Source organism: Thecamonas trahens (assembly GCF_000142905.1).
Source record: "Thecamonas trahens ATCC 50062 unplaced genomic scaffold supercont1.2, whole genome shotgun sequence".
Lineage (NCBI taxonomy): Eukaryota > Apusomonadida > Apusomonadidae > Thecamonas > Thecamonas trahens.
In genome coordinates, this window is record NW_013657678.1 from 550,050 (window position 1) to 567,638 (window position 17,589).

At 63.8% G+C, this 17,589-nt stretch overlaps 5 protein-coding genes and 2 non-coding genes across 7 annotated transcripts; 4 read left to right on the plus strand and 3 right to left on the minus strand.

The window, feature by feature from the left end:
• Window positions 1–324: 324 nt before the first annotated feature.
• Window positions 325–2,606, plus strand: AMSG_00550 (zinc finger protein; the record flags this gene model as incomplete). Its single annotated transcript, XM_013907370.1, has 2 exons — window positions 325–2,175; window positions 2,250–2,606. The coding sequence occupies 2 exons, from the start codon at window positions 325–327 to the stop codon at window positions 2,604–2,606; spliced, it is 2,208 nt and encodes a 735-aa protein (XP_013762824.1).
• A 27-nt stretch (window positions 2,607–2,633) lies between these two features.
• On the minus strand, window positions 2,634–8,311 carry AMSG_00551 (TKL protein kinase; the record flags this gene model as incomplete). The annotated part of the gene is made up of 2 exons (XM_013907371.1): window positions 2,634–3,544; window positions 3,580–8,311. 2 exons carry the CDS (start codon window positions 8,309–8,311, stop codon window positions 2,634–2,636), a joined length of 5,643 nt encoding a protein of 1,880 aa, XP_013762825.1.
• A 148-nt stretch (window positions 8,312–8,459) lies between these two features.
• Window positions 8,460–8,540, plus strand: AMSG_20001. Its single transcript has one exon. It is a non-coding gene; the product is annotated as a tRNA-Leu (tRNA).
• Window positions 8,541–8,639: 99 nt separating this feature from the next.
• Window positions 8,640–8,720, plus strand: AMSG_20002. The gene has a single exon. It is a non-coding gene; the product is annotated as a tRNA-Leu (tRNA).
• Window positions 8,721–9,030: 310 nt separating this feature from the next.
• Window positions 9,031–11,937, plus strand: AMSG_00552 (uncharacterized protein). Its single transcript, XM_013907372.1, has 2 exons — window positions 9,031–11,029; window positions 11,053–11,937. The coding sequence occupies exons 1-2, from the start codon at window positions 9,057–9,059 to the stop codon at window positions 11,894–11,896; spliced, it is 2,817 nt and encodes a 938-aa protein (XP_013762826.1). The 5' UTR covers window positions 9,031–9,056; the 3' UTR covers window positions 11,897–11,937.
• On the minus strand, window positions 11,904–13,576 carry AMSG_00553 (nuclear lim interactor-interacting factor). The gene has a single exon (XM_013907373.1). The coding sequence runs from the start codon at window positions 13,542–13,544 to the stop codon at window positions 11,949–11,951; it is 1,596 nt and encodes a 531-aa protein (XP_013762827.1). The 5' UTR covers window positions 13,545–13,576; the 3' UTR covers window positions 11,904–11,948.
• Window positions 13,577–15,567: 1,991 nt separating this feature from the next.
• On the minus strand, window positions 15,568–17,187 carry AMSG_00555 (cysteinyl-tRNA synthetase; the record flags this gene model as incomplete). Its single annotated transcript, XM_013907374.1, has 3 exons — window positions 15,568–15,585; window positions 15,618–17,091; window positions 17,126–17,187. 3 exons carry the CDS (start codon window positions 17,185–17,187, stop codon window positions 15,568–15,570), a joined length of 1,554 nt encoding a protein of 517 aa, XP_013762828.1.
• Between the last annotated feature and the right edge of the window lie 402 nt (window positions 17,188–17,589).

Sequence of the window (17,589 nt, forward strand, 5' to 3'; positions counted from 1 at the left end):
CCCCCCCCCCCCCGGGGGTTTTTTTTTTTTTTTGGGGGGGGGGGAAAAAAAAAAAAAAAAAGCCCCCCCCCCACCACAACTATGTCCCTTCACAAGTCTACGAAACATGACGCAGAACACCAGGCAAGACTGAGCAAGCTGTTGCAGGTGTCAGCCAACTCGCGTTGCGCAGAATGTGGCTCTCGTGAGGTTATGTGGGCATCGGTCAACTTGGGCGTTTTTCTCTGTCCGCGATGCTCGGGCATTCATCGATCTCTTGGTGTTCATATCTCTCAAGTGAGGAGCATTGAACTGGATTCATGGACAGAGGCCCAAGTTGAGACCATGGAGAAGATCGGAAACAAAGTTGCTGCTGCTGTCTACGAGGCAAACATCCCCGCTTGGGTCGAGTATCCCTCCGAGCATGATGATCGCTCTACTCTTGAGGCTTGGATCGAGGCAAAGTATGTCAAGAAGGAGTACTTTTCAGAGATCGAGTTTGTCAACATCATGGAGGCTGCCTCTACCACACAGACTTCTGCTGCTACCGCTGCCCCGTTGCTTGAGCACGGGAACGGCTCGGCGCCGTCCACACCGTCCATCGTGACCACCACCGCCGGAGACGGCAGCTCGCCCGGCTCGCGCGAGAGCTCACCGGAGCTTGGGGAGTTGTCGCCGACCTCGGCCTCGATCTTCCAGCAGCGGATCGGCGTCCGTCGCGCAAGCTCGGCGTCGCTACGCAAGGTCCAGGCCATGGCCAAGAACGCAGCTGCGGCGGCGAGTGCCAGCGAAAACGGCGGCGGCGAGAACGGCGAGAGCGGCGAGAACGGCGAGTGTGACGGCGAGGGGGATACCGGGGGCGAGGACGAGCGCTGCGGCTGGCTTTTCAAGCGCGGCGGGCGATGGAAGAACTGGAAGCGGCGGTGGTGCGTGCTCCGCGACGACAAGCGGATCTACTACTACGAGTCGCCCGAGGCGACCGAGCCCAAGGGCTCCATGGACTGCACCTCAGGCATCTTTACCGAGGCTGCCGAGTCCAAGTTCAACAAGCCGTACGCCTTTACCATCCACGCCCAGGACCGAACCTGGGTCCTCCACGCCGAGTCCAAGGAGGACCGTACAAAGTGGATCACCTACCTGTTCAAGGTGGCGCTCGGCATTGACCTCGACGCGTCGCTCGGCACGTCGCGCGCAGAGGGCGAGGCCGCCGCCACGTCGACAACCGACGTCCTCGACGAGCTCTCCGACTCGGACTCGGACGACGAGCCCGAGTTCCCTTGGCTCGACGAGCCATCACCCGGCGGGTTCATGGCCAAGGGTGGGAACGCCGCCAAGGCCGTCGCGCCCTTTGCCGACCGCCCCGACGCGCCCTCCCACGTCTTTTATGTCCGTCTCACCGAGTCGCTCGGTGAGACGCCCATCCGCGCCGTCCTCGCCTGCCACGACACCGGCATTGTCGTCTACCGCGCCGTCCTCGCCAAGCAGGGCGAGGCGCGCATCCTCTACCAGGAGCCATGGTCGTCTGTCTGGCTCGTTCACGTCCGCGATATCCCGGGCTTTGTTCGCGCCTCCTTTGCCCTTATTCTCGACGCCGTCTCGGTCCTCATCGCCACACCGACCCCGGCGTGCAAGGCTCAGCTTGCGGGCGTCTTTGCCTCCTTCCTCCGCCGCGCAGACTCGGACGCCGCCCTTGAGTCTGCTGCCACCCGCGCTGCCGCCGCAGACGCCATCCGCGCTGAACTCGACGCCGGCGTTGCCTTTCCCACCTCGCTTTGCGGCGCTGCCTCGGCCGACTCGCTACCCACCCTCCAGATCCAGACCCTCGCCTTTAACGCCCTCGCTGCATCGCTTGGCCTCCCGCCGCTCGACCTGCGTGAGGACGCCGCGTCGTCGGAGCCCATCCCGGCTCGCGCCCTCCCTGCTCTCTGCGACGAGCTCGCCTTTTCGAAGAACGAGCTCGCCGAGATGAACCACCAGCTCACCCACGCTCGCCAACTCCTCGATGAGAAGCGCGCCGCCCGCGCCGCTGCTGCTGCCGCTGCTGCCGCCGACGCCGCCTGGATTCGTGTCCTCGACGCCACCCGCGACGCCTACTACTACTACCATGCCGATACGCACAAAGTCGCGTGGCTCAAGCCCGAGGCCGCAAGTGAGGGAGAGGGCTTGAACGTTGCCGAGGCCAACAGCAATCCTGAAGTCGCGTCCTCCTCCTCCCCGCCCCTGGCACTACCGACCCGCCGCCGCGGCCCACCACCGCGCCCCGACCCAAGCTTGCCCTCGACGAGCTTGACACCTCACCGATCGCTCTGGCCTCGCCGGCCACCAGCGCACCAGCTACACCTGGCGCGCCGGGCATTCCAGGCACGCCAGGCACACCAAGCACACCAGGCACACCGGGCACACCAGGCACGCCAGGCACGCCGGGTACACCGGGGTCGGCTGGCAAGAAAGACAAGAAGGCGAGCAAGACCAAGGACAAGACCAAGGACAAGGCCAAGGACAAGACCAAGGACAAGACCAAGTCCAAAGACAAGTCCAAAGACAAATCAAAGTCCAAGACCAAGTCGAAAGACAAGAGCAAGGCGCAAGCGCCAGCAGAATCCCAGGCCGAGACACAGGAGGAGTAGAGTGGCAGAGTAACACGCGTAGTTCATTCATCGGATAACCATGGTCCGGACAACAGTGTCCAGATCAACGGCAGTCGGCCGGTCGGCCGGCGACGGGGCAAGGCAGGTGGCAATCATGCTTGCCACCTCGGGGTGGCCGATCTTGCCGAGATCGACCGCCCACGCGGGGCCCCACACCAGGCGCTGTGCAGAGGCATACGCCGAGTGGAAGCCGAGGCCGGAAAAGAGCTGGTACAGGATCATGCCCATGGCGTAGACATCGCTCTCGTTGGTGTACCGCAGCTCCTCCTCCTCAAGCCCGTCGTTGACCCACTTGTCCAGGAGCTCCGGTGCGAGGTAGAGGGCGCGGAGAACCTCGCGCTCCGACCGCAGCGGGAGCTGCTTGGCCTTGCGCTCGATTGCCGCAAGCGGCGGCGTCGCCGCCTGGTACGCATCCGAGAACCGGGTCACCGACACTCCACCATCGATGAGGAGCTGCACGCTTGCCGGATCGCTGCTCGGAACAAGGACCGAGTGTGCATCGAGGAACTCGCAGCGGACGTTGTGCTGGTGGGCATGATCGAGCGCCTGGACGAGCCGGCGCGCCATGGCGAGCTTGGTCGTCAGCGGCAGGTCGGCAATGGCCGGCGCAGGCTGCAGGTCCGCTCGGTCGAGGAGCTTGCCGAGGCTTGCGCCTTCAATCTTGCGGCTCACGAGCGCAATGCCGCCCTTGACGAGCGTCACGCCCATAAGCGGGACAATGGCGGCGTGCGAGAGCGCCCACACGGCCTCGAGCTTGACCAGCAGGAGACGCAGCGCTCGCTCGGTGCAGAGCGCAATCTTGCGCGAGGCCACCGGGACGCCACGGTACTCGCCCGACACAATCGGGCCCCACGCCGAGCGCGCGAGGTCCGGGCCCGACATGTCAACCAGCTCTGGCTTGAGGTAGAATTGCAGGTCTTGCACCGAGGCCACCACTCGCGGGGGAGCGGACGCATCGGCGACGCCGAAAACACTCCGTTGCGGATAACAACCGACGACTCGGACGCACATGTTGCACTCGAGAACCGTGTCGACGCCGGCGAGCCGTCGTCGGCGCCGCTGACCGCAAGAAGCGAGGTGAGGGGGAGGAGCGGCGCGTCGATGACCACGTCCGAGTACTCGAACGACCGCGGAAAGAGGACTGAAGTCCGCGGGAGGCTGCTGAGCGAGCGGCCTCCGGGAGGCGCGCTTTCGTCATCAAGCCGCGACGCCATGGCTGCCAGCACAGACCCGGCCCGCCGCCGGAACTCTTGCGTCCGCCACAGCAGCTCCTCGCACTCGACCTGCATGAGAACCGACTGGTCATGCCGCGACCGCTTGTTCTCGATCGAGAGCCGGATGCGGGCAATGAGCTTGTTGAGCTCGCGCTCAACCTTGCCGGTGTAGTTGTTCACCGCCGTCGAGACCATCTGCGACGAGAGCGACGACGAGGCCTGGAGCGTCGACTCGAAGACCTGCGCGAGGCCTTCGGAAAAGGCCGACTTGATGAGCGCAGGGTCCACTGCGTATGTGCATGTCTTGGACCGCTCGACCCGCGGAATCGGAATAAATTTGAAGAGCCAGAACAGCGCCCACTTGGTTGTTGTCTGCTGCTCGACCAGCCGCAGCGTGTCGCTCTTGATGAGCGAGCCAAACACGTTGAGATCAGGCGCTTCGATGTGCGGAAACTCGATTGAGGTTCCTAGAATCTCGTCGAGGTCACGCTGGTACTGAGCCAGATGCGGCTGAAGCCGGTCCTGCACCATTCGGCCCATGTTCTCGTTCACACCCTGGACGGCCTCGACTATGTGGCCAATGAGGAAGGTTTGCAGCGACGCTGCCGCCTTTTCAAACAGCGCCGTGAGCTTGGCAATGATGCCATCGGCTTGGGCCTGACCCTCAAACGGCACCGGTTCGTTGGCGAGGAGCACAGCCTCGAGAGAGGCCATCGACGGAAACGCCGACTCGGCAGCGGCCACAGACGCCGACGGCGAGACCGGCGGCGAGTTTGGTGGCGACGGCGAGGTCAGCCCGGCCTTGGCGTTCGTTAGCTCTGGCCCATACGTGTCCAGCAGCTCGCGAAGGCCTCCAGGCGAGGTCATTTCCTTGACCCGGGTCCGGGCGTCGTCGAGCACTTGCTGGATGATGGCCGGGAGGTGCTCCAGCGCACGGGTCGCGGCGTGGTCCTTGATGTCGCGGATGGCCGAGAGAATGTCTTCGTGAGCCGAGGCTGAGACCTCGAGGAACTTCTCAAGCGAGACGACCGACGAGGCGACGGCGGCGAGGTGCATGGTGACGTCGCGCTCGAGCTTGGAAGCGATTGCAGACGCACGCATGAGCGAAGTCCGCAGCGAGATGACGCCGGCGTTGGTGTAGCAGTGGCGCAGCATCGAGTCAAGCGGCTCGTTGAGGTGCGAGTTGCGCCACACAGCGTCGATACCTTGCATGAACGTCCGCACATCGTTGTTGGCGAGCATGCGCGGATAGACCTCGTCGTCGGCCCATGTCTCACCCCACGCAATGCGTGCAAAGTCCTCGACCCACGGGTAGACGTCTGGGTCAGGCACCGAGATGTGGTTGTCGAGATTGAACTCACGCTCGAGCCACGAGACGTTGTCCGACGCGCCGGCCTGCTCGCCGTCGGCGGCGTCCGAGCCGTGGCTTCCACCACCGCTCGGCGGTCCGCCCACCGACTCGGAGTCTGAGCTCGAGTCGAGGTCTGAGATGTCGATCGAGTCCGAGTCGGAGCCGTCGCCATCTCCATCGCCGCCGCTGCCGCCTTGACCATCACCGGAGCGGCTGGCACGATCCGACGATGCACCGTTGGCCGCCGCCGAAGCTGACGACGAGCATGTTGACCCCGAAAGCGGCGGCGGTGATGCCGACTCGGGCTGGGCCTGTGTGAGAATGTGATGGCGGGCAGTGTTGGCGTACTGCGCAAACTTGGCAGAGACCGGGAAAATGTTCTCGGGCCGGAGCGAGATCCCTGAGCGGACGTCGGCGAGGTTGGCCATGATAAAGTCGCGGACTTGGGCCTCGTCCATGTCACCGGATGCAGTGTTCCGTTGGTCAAACTTGTTGACAAAGACGTAGGCCTCCTGGTCGACGTCGGCGGTGGCCTCGGCAATGGTGGCGTTGATGGCAACTTGCTCCTCCGAGTTGAGGGCGGCGTAGTTGAGGACAACGGCGACGATGGAGGCCTGCTTGAGAATGCGCTTGACGACGTCGGAGAGAATGTCCATGCCCTCCTCGTTGGGCCCGGGCGAGTCGATGAACGAGAGGCGGCCAAACATGCCGGTCTCGGCCATGACTGCAAACTCGAGCTCGACTTGCGGGAGATCCCGGAGCTCGGTGATGTGAAGCAGCGGGTTGGCACCATCGATGTGAACGTACTCGCAGAGTCGAATTACGTCGTTGAGGGCAACAAGAGTGGTGTGGATAGCGTCGAGGCCGACAACAGGCGTGGGCGTAAAGTGAAGCTGCCCATTGACAACCATGTGGACAATGTCGTCGACAACCCTGTTGCCGAAAAACGAGGTCGTCTCGTCCTCGTAGGTTGCGGAAAAGTGGGCGGCGAGGGTGACGACGGTTGTGTTGAGGACGAGACAGGTCGACTCGGGAATGACGAGCGTGGGGAGCTTCTTGCCCTCAACATGTGTGATGAGCGTCGGAATGACGGTCATGGCCGTCGATCGCGAAGGGCAGACATCGAGGCCGACGAGACCTGAGATGGTTGACGACTTGCCAGCCTTCATGAGGCCGACCATGCCGACGTAGGTAGTGGCCGAGACGACGTCGCGGACAAGTCCCTCGAGCTCACCGGCCCACTGCGTATACTCGCCGAGGACCTCGAGCGAGGCCTCGCCGACCGAGTCGACGACAGCCGACGAGGCCGAGACAAGGGTGTCGACGAGGGCAATGAGGGCAATGACCTCGCGCTGCCACTCGACCGACTCGAGCTCGGCACGCATTTCAGCAGCCTCGGCGGCGGCAGCCTCGCGCTTGGCTGATGCAGCCTTGAGCTTGCGAGCAAGCTGCCTTCGCGGCGCCGAGTCTGCCGCGATCTGAGCCTCGAGCCTGGATGCCGCGTCCGAATGGCGAGTCAGCCGCGCGTTGACCTCCGCCAGTCGTGCGAGCAGCTTGCCGCGCCGCGACTCGACGCCGGCAAGCTCCGGGAACGACGGATGGTCTTGGCCCTGATGCGGGAGTGCGTGCGGACGAAGGACCGGCGGCGCACCACTCTCGAGCTGCGCGAGGAGCGCCGAGAGGATGCGCTCAGCGGTCGGGGCCGTGGGCGCGGCGAGGAGCGCGGCGAGTGCGGGCGAGCCAGCCACGTGGGCAAGCGTCGCTGGGTCAAAGCCGTGGCCCTGGGTGACAAACAGTTCCTTGCGTCGCGAGGAGCGGACATCGGCCTGCTGGCCACCAACGTCACCAGCACGGAGCGCACGGAGTGCGCGGAGACGGCCGGAAAAGTAGGTGATGAGGACGTCGCGGACAGCACGCGGGAGGACAGCCGGGAATGAGGCGAGCGACGGGCAGCGAAGGACGACGAGCTCGATGAAAAGCAGGGTCAGATCGCGGATAATCGGATTCGACGAGCCGAGGTGGTCGTCGAACCGGCGGAGGTGCGGCGGCATGACGGCGGCGTCAAATTCGACCGCAAAGTCATTGAGAGTGAGTAGGCCGAGTAGGTGACCGAGGGCGCGAAGAACGGTCGGCTCGTCGAGGGCGTCTTCAAGCGACGGCCGCCAGACCTTGTTTGCAGCGGCGAGAAGGAGGCCAAATATGATCGGCTTTCGCGAGCACTGCAGCGCCTGTGAGTCTTGCGAGCGGGTCCATAGGCCGGCGAGGGCATCGATGGCGTCGAGAGCGTTAGGCGCGGCGCGGAGGTCGTCGATGGCGGCAATAGTGGCGTCAACCATGGCGAGCTTGGACGACATGAGCTCGAGAACAAGGTCCGTTGTCACGTCCCCACTCGCAGCAACAATGAGGATCTGGTCGTCTTGCGCCGCAGCGAGCAAGAGGCCATCGCCAGCAAGGCACAGCTCTGCGGCGTGGTGCGAGTGGTAGTCAAAGACCCAGGCTGCGAGCGGAACCTCACCCTGTGCCACAAACAGGTCCTCGGCCAGGAGGCAAAAGTGGCTGAGCGTGGTCGCAGCGTCGACAACAAGAGTCACGAGGCGGGCAGATGCGGGCGAGTCGACGACACAGACGTGAAAGGCGACAAGATGGCCGGATGCTTCGAGCGGAAGCACGTCATCGGCAAACAGATGCTTGCGAAGATACTTTGGCCCGCCACCGTAGCGCTCAACAAGTCTCTCCCAAACAGCCTCCGGCACAAACACGCCATTGAGGTCCGAGATGGCGTTGGCGCGAGGCGATGACGACGACGACGAGGCTGGGAGCGAGGAGGGAGAGATCAACGATGAAGATGACGACGGCGATGATGTGGGACGAGAGGGCGAAGAGAGGGCCGACGAGGGAAGCAGGTGATGCTTGGAAGAGGTGGCGACCAACAGTGGTGCCAGCAGAGGGGTGTTGTTGATTGGCGGCGGAGTGGGGCCGCCCGACACCACATGCTTGTGCCACGCGAGGAACCAGTTGAACGAGAGGAGGCAGAGTGAGCTGTGCTCGACCTCGACGTTGCCTGCCGACTCGACAGATGACGCCACTGCCAGGCAGGCCGCCACTTCCTCGTTGTCCATGAGGAAGAGATGTGGTGAGTGAGAGTGTGTGGGTGTGTCGGGTGGTGTGAGTCGCGTGACTGGCAGAAGAGAGGATGGGCGCCACGGGCAGTGGGAATGTGATGTATGGTTTATATTTCATTATTTTTGCCTCATAGTCCAACAATTGGAGCAGGTGGCCGAGTGGTTAAGGCGCTGTGTTCAGGTCGCAGTATCTTCGGATGCGCAGGTTCGAGTCCTGTCCTGCTCAGTTTGTTTTTTGCCCTTTTTTTTGCCTCCGTGGCGCTGCTTGTGCACTTGAATGTACACATAAAATACAGCTGCGACCTCATTACTCAACCTATACAACGAGCAGGTGGCCGAGTGGTTAAGGCGCTGTGTTCAGGTCGCAGTATCTTCGGATGCGCAGGTTCGAGTCCTGTCCTGCTCAGATTTCTTTTTTTTGCCTTGTGTTCGACCCTCTCGAGCACCAGCGCGATGTCATGGCAATGATGACAAGGAGGATGTGTATGATGGTGATATCGGTGCTCGTCCTGGCAGTGGGCGGGACGTGGCGCGTTTGGTGAGCGGATGCAAGTACTCGCTGTCATGGCGCTGGCAGCAGGTGCTGGTCGGGATATTCGTGGGTTGGCGCCAAGACGGCGAGAAGGGCGGCAGCAGTAACAACCGCAATGCCGACGCCACCCAACGCCAGCCGCCACTACCACAGCCGCCACGTGTAGTCACCGCCTGGTGGGGTTGGGGTGCGTGTGGGTGTATTCCTGACATGGCGTTCTCGAGAGCTGCGCGATTCCGTTCTCGGAAGCCCTCGCCGGCGCTCGAGTTGGCAGATGTGGCTGGCGAGACCGATGGCGATGGCAGAACCGGTGATGGTGATGCGAGCTGGACGAGCGAGTACTCGGAGAGTGACATCGGCACAGCGTATGCAGCGACAACGTTTGGAGAGCGGGCTCCTGGTGTGCGGTTCGGGACAGGCGCTGCTCGGCGGGATGTTGGGCCCGACTTGTCATCATCGTCCGACTACGAGAGCTACTCGTCATCCCTGTCGGGATCGTACTCGTACTCTTACTCGCGATCGAGCAGTGTTGTCAGCGAGGAGGGCAGAGCATGGAAGAATCTTCTGCCGAGAGCAAGGATCAAGGGTGCAAGATTCGGGACGGCACCCAGGTTTGGGCAAGCGCCCAAGTGCTTCTCGACGAGCTCGGGATCCAGCAGCGAGAGCTATGGGTACTATGACTCGTCGATTACGAGCTCGACGTTCAGCTCCAGCGAGGCTGTTGTCCGGTGCAAGGGCGGAGTCATCGGGAGGGCGCCGCGGATGCCGGGCTTTGGCGCGGGCGCCCAGCATGGTTCGAGCTCGGGCTCGGGTCTCGAGCTGGATATCGTGTATCCAGACCCACACGTGCCCGGGCCACAGTGGCGGGTGCCAACGACGCCACCGACGCGGCTGCCGCATCAGCGCGAGCGCGAGCCGCCGTTGCGAAATGTCAACGCGGCTCTGGACGCGATCGAGCCGCGCCGCGGGAGCAAGGCTTCGTTTGCCAAGGCCAAGCGCGAGCTCTCACCGCCCAAGCCGGCAACATCAAGGCGGGCAAGCGCACTCGAGCCTCAGCTCGATGCGGTTCGGATCCGCGAGCCGGCATTCTCGTTTGGACGAGCCGCGGCGCGGCCAAAGAGCCCGAGCCCACCGCCTAGCCCGCTACCGTTGGGCGAGATGCTGCCGCCGGTGGCAGAGAGTGCTGGTGTTGGCCCGAGCGTGACATTTGGCAGGGCTAAGGCACGACCGGAGCCTATCTCACTCACGGCGCGGGTACCGCTGCGGAACCCGTCCATGGACGCGGTGCTCCCTGCGACGCCTGTGGCGTCGCTCACCCGGTCACAGCGCGAGGCTGCCGCGTCCTCAGCTCGGGATTGTCGTCCGCTCTATGCACCACCATCAGAGCTTGGCGAAGGGGCCGGACCTGCGCTGCCTCGCGCCCCGCGGTTGCCGCGGCCGGCATCGCCGGACGAGCGGCCGCTACCGGATCCCGCGTTTGACGCCTCTATCCGCGCTTCTGTCAACGGCGCACTGAGGCTCGACGGCTACGCGCCGCGGCCAAGCCCGACAGCAGTATCGGCGGCAGCACGGGTTCCGCTCCGCAACATTGATGCAGCACTGGCGGCGACCGAGCCGGCAGTCCCAGGCGGTCGGATGGGCTACGCTCAGCTCCGCGGCGATCACTTTGCCACCGACGGCGACATTCTCGTTCTGCACCCCGACTGGGAAGCAGTCTTGCCACGGGCTCCGGGCCAGACCATGGCGCGGGCAGCTGCTGAGCCGGTCGGGCTCGACAGTGACGATGAGGTACCAGGCCCTGGCGCGTACGAGCCGGTTGTAAGCGAGAACGTACCGGGCGGCGTCATCGGCGAAGCGGCTCGGGCGCCGACAAAGGTCGCTGCGAGCCGTAGCCCCGGACCCGGATCGTACGACCTGCGCGCCGCGCTAGATGCCGTGTTTGGCAACGTACCAGGCGCTGCACTCGATGTTACCGGCCGTGGGGCTCGGAGTGGCTGGGCGGCGACCGGCAGTGTGACGACTCGGGTACCGCTGCTCGCTATGGATGCGCCAGGATTGGGCAAAGCCATAACGGGCCCAGCCACGTTTGGGCGCGCTGCTCACGACGATGCACCAGAGGCTGACGATCGCGTCTACGATGTCAGCTGGAGCGGCGTCGAGCCGGCGGTGCCGGCGGCACGCGTGTTGTCACGGCCGCTGGCAAAAGAACCCGTGATGGGCGCGGCGCCCTCGACATTCAGTGGAACGCAGTTGAGGCGCTGCCGCGGTCTGCAGTAGTGCCAGCAGCTGAGCGGATGACAAGTGCGGCGACAATCACATCGAGAATCGGCGGCTACGTGGTGAACCACGCGAGCGTCGAGGCTGCGTCACAGGCGGCGGTGTTTGGCGGTGCGGTGGCGCGGCCTGATGTTTGCGCACCGAACGGGACTAGCGCCGGCATCGGGCCGGGGGCGTACGACGTGGCGCGCGGCGAGGAACTGACCCGTGCGCGAACGATCGGCGGCGTCATATCCCTCTTGGTCGCTGCAGCGTCAATGGGTAGCAGCGATGTGGGTCCTGGCAGCTACGACGTGACCGGCGCATGCGCCGCGCTCGCCAAACATGTTCCCGCGGCTGTGTTTGGCGCATCGCGGACAGGGCTCACACGCGAGCAACGCGGGGTGCTGAAGCAGATCACGCTGTATGAGTTGCTCTTTCGGCTCCCGCCGGGACTGGAGAACGCGCCGGCTGCCCTCGCAGCGCTGGAGCGGGCACGCAGCGGTGCCGGGGCAGGCACTGGACCGGGACCTGGTGACTACGATGCCGACGACCGCGCGGTGCGAAAGCGGGTGGTGGGTGGAGCAGTGGGCAAGGCCGGGATGGGCCCTGTCTGCCGCGGCGAGGACATCCTGCTCTGGGACGTGCTGTTTGGACCCGGAATGGGCAGCTTGGCGCGCACCGAGCTGCCGGCTGCCGCAGTCAAGCCCAAAGGACAGGCGCGTCGGCGACGCAAGAGTCGGCCACGGGCGCTTGCCTGGCTGGGAGCGGACAAACGTGTCAAGGGGGAGTGAGACAAGTCAGGACGGGTGTGTTCATGACGGCAGAAACCGAGGTCGGCGGCGGCTAGCGGTAAAGATGGCCGGAGCCGAGGACGTTGCGAACGTCGTCGACGTGAGTCAGCTCCTCGAGGAACGGAATGAGGTCAAGGAGCTCGGTATCCTCCATGTCGTCAAACCAGGAGGTGCATGCGACGGCATTGTCGGGATCAAAGAGGTAGGAGACAGGCGAGTTGTCAACAATGAGGATGCCGGCCATGTCGCGGCCGAGGGCAGAGAGGTCCTTGACAAAGTTGCCCTTGGTGGAGACGCACGAGTCGCGGTAGAGGCGGGAGCGGACGACCTTATGGGCGTCGAGGAGGTCGATGACCGGGTTTGCGTACTTTGCGAGCGAGGCGGTATAAATGACGACCTCGTAGAGCTCGCCCATGCGGCGGAGGAACTCGTCACAGTGCGGCCGCACGAGGACGTACACCATGTGGGTCTCACCCTCGATCTCAACGGGGACAATAAATGACGAGTTCTCGGTGGGTCGGAACGACGAGTGGACAAGGGTCTCATCGAGGTCAAGGACAAGAGTCTTCTTGCCGACGTCTGCCGGGTGCATCGGGCCGAGCAGACCGTAGTCGTAGTTGGGCTCAACAACCGGCGGCGGGCTTGGCTGGCCGCCACCGTAGCTGGGCACGACAGCGCCGGGCGCCTGGCCGGCATCCGAGGCGGCAAACATGGTCATCTGGGTGCCATCAGCAGGGGTGTAGCCGGTAGCGGCGGCCCCGTTTGCTACCGGCAACAGTGTGTTCGAGTCGGTGCCTTGCTGGCCTGCGGCGACTGGGCCGGGCGCACCTGGGTCTCCGCCCTGGGCTGGAGCGTTGGACGGCGGAGGGCGAGAGCCACAGCAGCAGATTTTGTCCCAGAACGACGGTGGCGGGGCTGCGGCGTGCTGCTGGCCCTGGTGCTGCTGCTGGCCCTGGTGCTGCATCTGGCCGTGCTGCATGTGCTGCATTTGGCCGTGCTGCTGCTGATGGAGCATTTGCATCTGCTGCGGGTGTTGCTGGCCTTGCGGCATGTGATGATGGTGGTGGTGCTGCTGCTGCATGTGATGCTGCTGTGCCAAGTGCTGCATCTGGATCTGCTGCGCCGCAGCCTGCTGCTGATGCAGCGACTGAGCAGGCGGCGGCGAGCCTTGACTCCCACCGGTAGCTGCAGCACCACCCGATCCTGGCGGAGGGATAGCGGTGGGATACATGGGCGGCGGAGTGGCATGTTGACCGGGACCAGGCCCCGCGCCAGTCCTTGCTCCACCCGCTGCACCGCCGTACGAGTAGGCAGGCATGTATGCCACGGGTCTGTTTGACGGATGGACGCCATGTTGCTGTTGATGAGCCTGAGGAGGACCACCAGCACCAGCATGTGTTGATGGATACCTCGATCCCCGACCAGTACCAGTACCCGAACCATTTCCACTAGATCCACCACTTGCGTTCCCGGCTCCCATTCCACTCACACTCCCTCCTCCGGAACCACCTCCACTCCCACCCCCCCCTCGGCCTCTCCGTCTTTGCATGCGAGCGGCTTGGATTTGGGCATGGGTAAGTCCATGACCACCACCACTTCCTCCACTACCGTCAGGTCGCGCAACTTGGGTAATAAGGTGCTCAGCCATGGTGCACCCTACTCAAAGGGAGTTCCCACTGGTCTGAAGACAAGAGTACCCGCCCTTGTCCTCCCCTTCCCCCTCCCCCCCTCCCCCCCCCCTCCTACCCTCACCGAGGCCGCTCCCTCCCTTGCTGCCGTTTGCCGCTCGTTTTGGCGGTTGCGGCAATGGCGAGGGGAGAAATCCCGGCTAAAAAAATATGCGCTCGTAGCGAAGAGGCGGCTTGGTTGGTTGCTTTTCCCCAGCCTCCTCCCCAGCTATGGTAACATGGTAGTTTATCTGTATTATGCATGTGCGTTGCTACGCGAGGTATGAAATGCTTGCTGTGGCTCCTGAAGTTGCTGTGATGGCGGTGTGGTCCTACCTGCCAAGCAGGTGCTGAGCAGAGAGTCTGGCAGTTTTTTGGGCCTCCTACTTCCATGGGCAAACAGTTCCGAGCCCAATGGCTTGATATGTCCTCGCAGCTTGGCGATGGGCCTGTCAGAATGGCATCGACCCCCCCCCCCCCCCCCCCCCCTGCGTATCATGAGCCACTGACGGGCCCTGGACGTGTGTGGCTGAGGGTAAGACAGGCAGTATGCTGGTGGTGCGTCGTTAATTGGCGTGAACGTTTGTTGGCCCGCAAGTCTGTCACTGATGTTCGTCTCGATCTTGCTCCTCGCTCACCAAGAATAGCAAGTATCGTCGGCGACGTGTTGGCTGTAGTGTGGGGAGAGGTTACATCATCGATCATAGGCGATGTTGTCAATGCCAGCGACGGTGCGGGGGGCGAACCATTCCTTCCCATGGAAGCCGAGCTCCAAACCCACCCCGTCACATCACACACTGATTACACTCGACTGCGCGCTGCCCCACACCGCGGACCATGGACATGCCAAGGAGCCGCAAACAGCAGCATCTTCCGTTTGATGTCGAGTCGTGGTACTCCATTCTGACTGTGAGTCCAAGTTTGACCTTTCCCACCACCTTTCTCGACTTTCCGCCGACAGCTGCCGCCGCTGTCGTCGCCAGCTACCGCGCGCGCTACTGCGGCGATGCCGAACCAAGCGCCGAGGCGGAAGCCGAGCTCGATCAAGTGCAACATGCCCTGGATATCAGTCTCGCGAGTCCTGACTTTGCCGATGGTGCATTTGTTCGCCTCTCGTCGAGGTCGCCAAAGGACGGGGAGCCGCTACACGGCGCTGGAGCCGCGTTGCGCTCGGCGTACCTGGCGGCGCGGGCAGCACGGGTGGCGTCGACGATGGCCGCGCTCGGATGCTCAGATAACGCACCAGGCCTACTGGCCAATGCTCAGTTTCTCGCGGTCGCGGATGTGACGGCGCCGCTGCTCCGGGTCACGTCAGGCGCTGAGGCCATGGCACTGATACTCTCGTCGGAACGGGTGTTCGCGGACATGCTCCTCGCGCTCGACTGCGCTGACGACAGATGCTGGGCGACGCAGGTGGCTATCCGGGCGTGGGACTCGAACGTCGATCCGAGCGCAGAGTTCCGGCTCTTTGTGTACAACGGGCGGCTAGCGGCTATCTCGCAGTACAACCACTATGTGGTTGTGCCAGGGCTTGTGGACCGCGTCGACGCGCTCCGCCCGGTCCTGGTCGAGGCGTGGCTTGCAGTCGACGCTCGGCTTCGCGCCTCGGCATCAAGCATCGACTATGCGTCGTATGTGCTTGATGTGGGCGTCTACGCTGACAACGCGTCGTGGATTGTCATCGAGCTCAACCCGTTTGCCATCTCGACAGGTGGCGCCCTCTTCTCCTGGACCGCCGACGCCGCACTCCTTCATCCGGCCTCCCAAGCAGAGGTCGACAAGGTGCCATTCCGGGTCCACGACGAGCTCTTACCGCAACTTGCCGACATGGGCGAGTACGTCGAAAGCGAGCTCTTCGCCCGATGCACTCTGCCGACGGTGCCTCCACAACCGCCTCTTCAAGCCGGCGGCTGGTGCGTGCTGCTTTGAATCGGGAGCGGGAGCGCGAGGAGTGGGGACGCGACACGGCAGGCTCGACGCGCTGCCTCGGCATGGCGGGAATGGCTAGCATCGTAGCGCCAGCTCGTCTCGCTGCCGGCGTCGAGGACTTTGACTGGATGCTTGGCCTGGATGTCGTCGCGAAGCGCGTCGCAGAGTGCCCAGCCGGCACCGATGGAGGCCGGTGGCGCCATACCAAGGAGTGAGGCAGCTGTTGCACCGACGGCGCCTGTCACGCTGTCTGCGCTCTTGGCGACGAGTGCCGACCGGAGCTCACGCCTCACAGCCATAGCGTGAACAAGCTCAGCGCGCACGCAGTCATCCAGTGCACCCTGCACCGTTGCCTGCCATCTGAACCCGAGTGCATCGAGAGCGGAAACGAGCGCGATGCCTTCAGCCGAAGGCCCAGTGGGATCAATGCTAGCTACCCGGTTGCGGGCATCATCCACCAGCGTCCGGGCGTCGAGGCTCGGGGCGGCAAGATGGGCCCAGGCGGTGCGGAGCTCGTCGAGGGCGGCGTCGACATGGGTGACGTCAACGGCGTGCGAGGCAGCAGCCGACGGCGCAAGGGTAGCAAGTAGCTGGGCCTCGATGGCGCGAGCTTCGGCGAAAACCGCGGCGACGTCGGCGGTCATCGCGCACGGAGCGGACCGCGGGTGGAGGGCGGCGAAGAGGCGAAAGTGGTCACCCGAGCCGGCGCCGTTTTCAAGCACGTCGCTCACAGTGATAAAGTTCTTGAGACTCTTGGACATTTTGGCGCCGTCGATGTGGAGGTGGGAGATGTGGGCAAAGAGGCGGGCCCAGGATGTGGGCTTGTCGCGCGGCGCGTCGAGCCACGCCAGGCACTGGGCGATCTCGTTGGTGTGGTGCGGAAACTTGAGGTCAATGCCACCGGCGTGGACGTCGAGCGTGGCCCCAAACTGGGCGGTCGCCATCGCTGAGCACTCTATGTGCCATCCTGGGCGGCCAGGCCCCCACGGGGCGGGCCATGCTACGGCTGCTGGCGATGCATCGCCCTTCCACAGCGCAAAGTCCGCCGGCGCGCGCTTACCCGGGGCTTGGGCCGAATCGCTGTCGCCGTCGTCATCGCCGCCACCGCCAATGCCATGCCTACAGCCACTCAAACCAGCCGAGGCCTTGAACATGGCGGCTGGATACGCGTCCCCGTACGTCTCTGTGTCAAAGTATACCGAGCCCGAGGAGTGGTCGACGTAGGCGGCGCCACGGGCGACAAGATCGGCGATAAAGGCGACAATGGTGGGCATGGCGTCGGTGACGCGGGGTGCAGCGTGCGGAGGCGCAACACCAAGGCCTGCCATGTCGCGATTGAAGCTTGCCTCCATGTCGGCCGCGAGCTCGGCGTGGCCGATGTCCAGCTCTGCTGCGCGGGCGATAATCTTGTCGTCGATGTCTGTGACGTTGCGGACCGATGTAATTCGGACGCCAAAGAGGCTTCCCAGCATCCGCTGCATGAGATCAACATGTACATACGTCCATCCGTGGCCGAGATGCGCCGGGGCGTAGACCGTCGGCCCGCATGTGTACCAGCTCAGCTCAGCGCCCGGCTCGCAGACTGGCACCACGGTCTCACTATACGACGAGAGCATGTGTGGAGAAGGATGACTCCTTGACGCCGCCGTCATCGACGCCCTTGTCCGCGCCACGCAGTGGTACCGGCGGATGCATTGTTGCGTTGCTGTGAGCAGACTGCCCCGGAGCGCCATGCCGCGTCTGGTCGAGTGGGTTGAGCGGAGTGGCTTTGAGTTGCGTCGAGGCTGGTCGGCTGGCCGGCGAGGGACAGACACTCGCGACGGGACGACTTGCGGCGGGCGGTCGCAATTGCAAACAACTCATCAGCATGGTACCCCAATACGTAACAGGTACCCCCTCTGGCTGGCGTCCTGGATGTAGTGACTCACAGTCGAAAGGTGAATGGCTCTCCACCTTGATTATCGATGCTCTCATGACCGCTGCGTAGCTGTGCCAGGACCGAGCTTTCCGACAGCGTTTCCGGTTCTGCTGCTGATACCACTGCGATGGCTCAACTCCATGTGCCCGAGTCTTGCTAGAGTCGATGACCACTGATTG

What these genes read in the sequence shown, in the direction of transcription:
- AMSG_00552 (XM_013907372.1), top strand. Translation starts at nt 9,057, where the DNA reads ATGGCGTTCTCGAGAGCTGCGCGATTCCGTTCTCGGAAGCCCTCGCCG.
- AMSG_00553 (XM_013907373.1), bottom strand. Translation starts at nt 13,544, where the DNA reads ATGGCTGAGCACCTTATTACCCAAGTTGCGCGACCTGACGGTAGTGGA.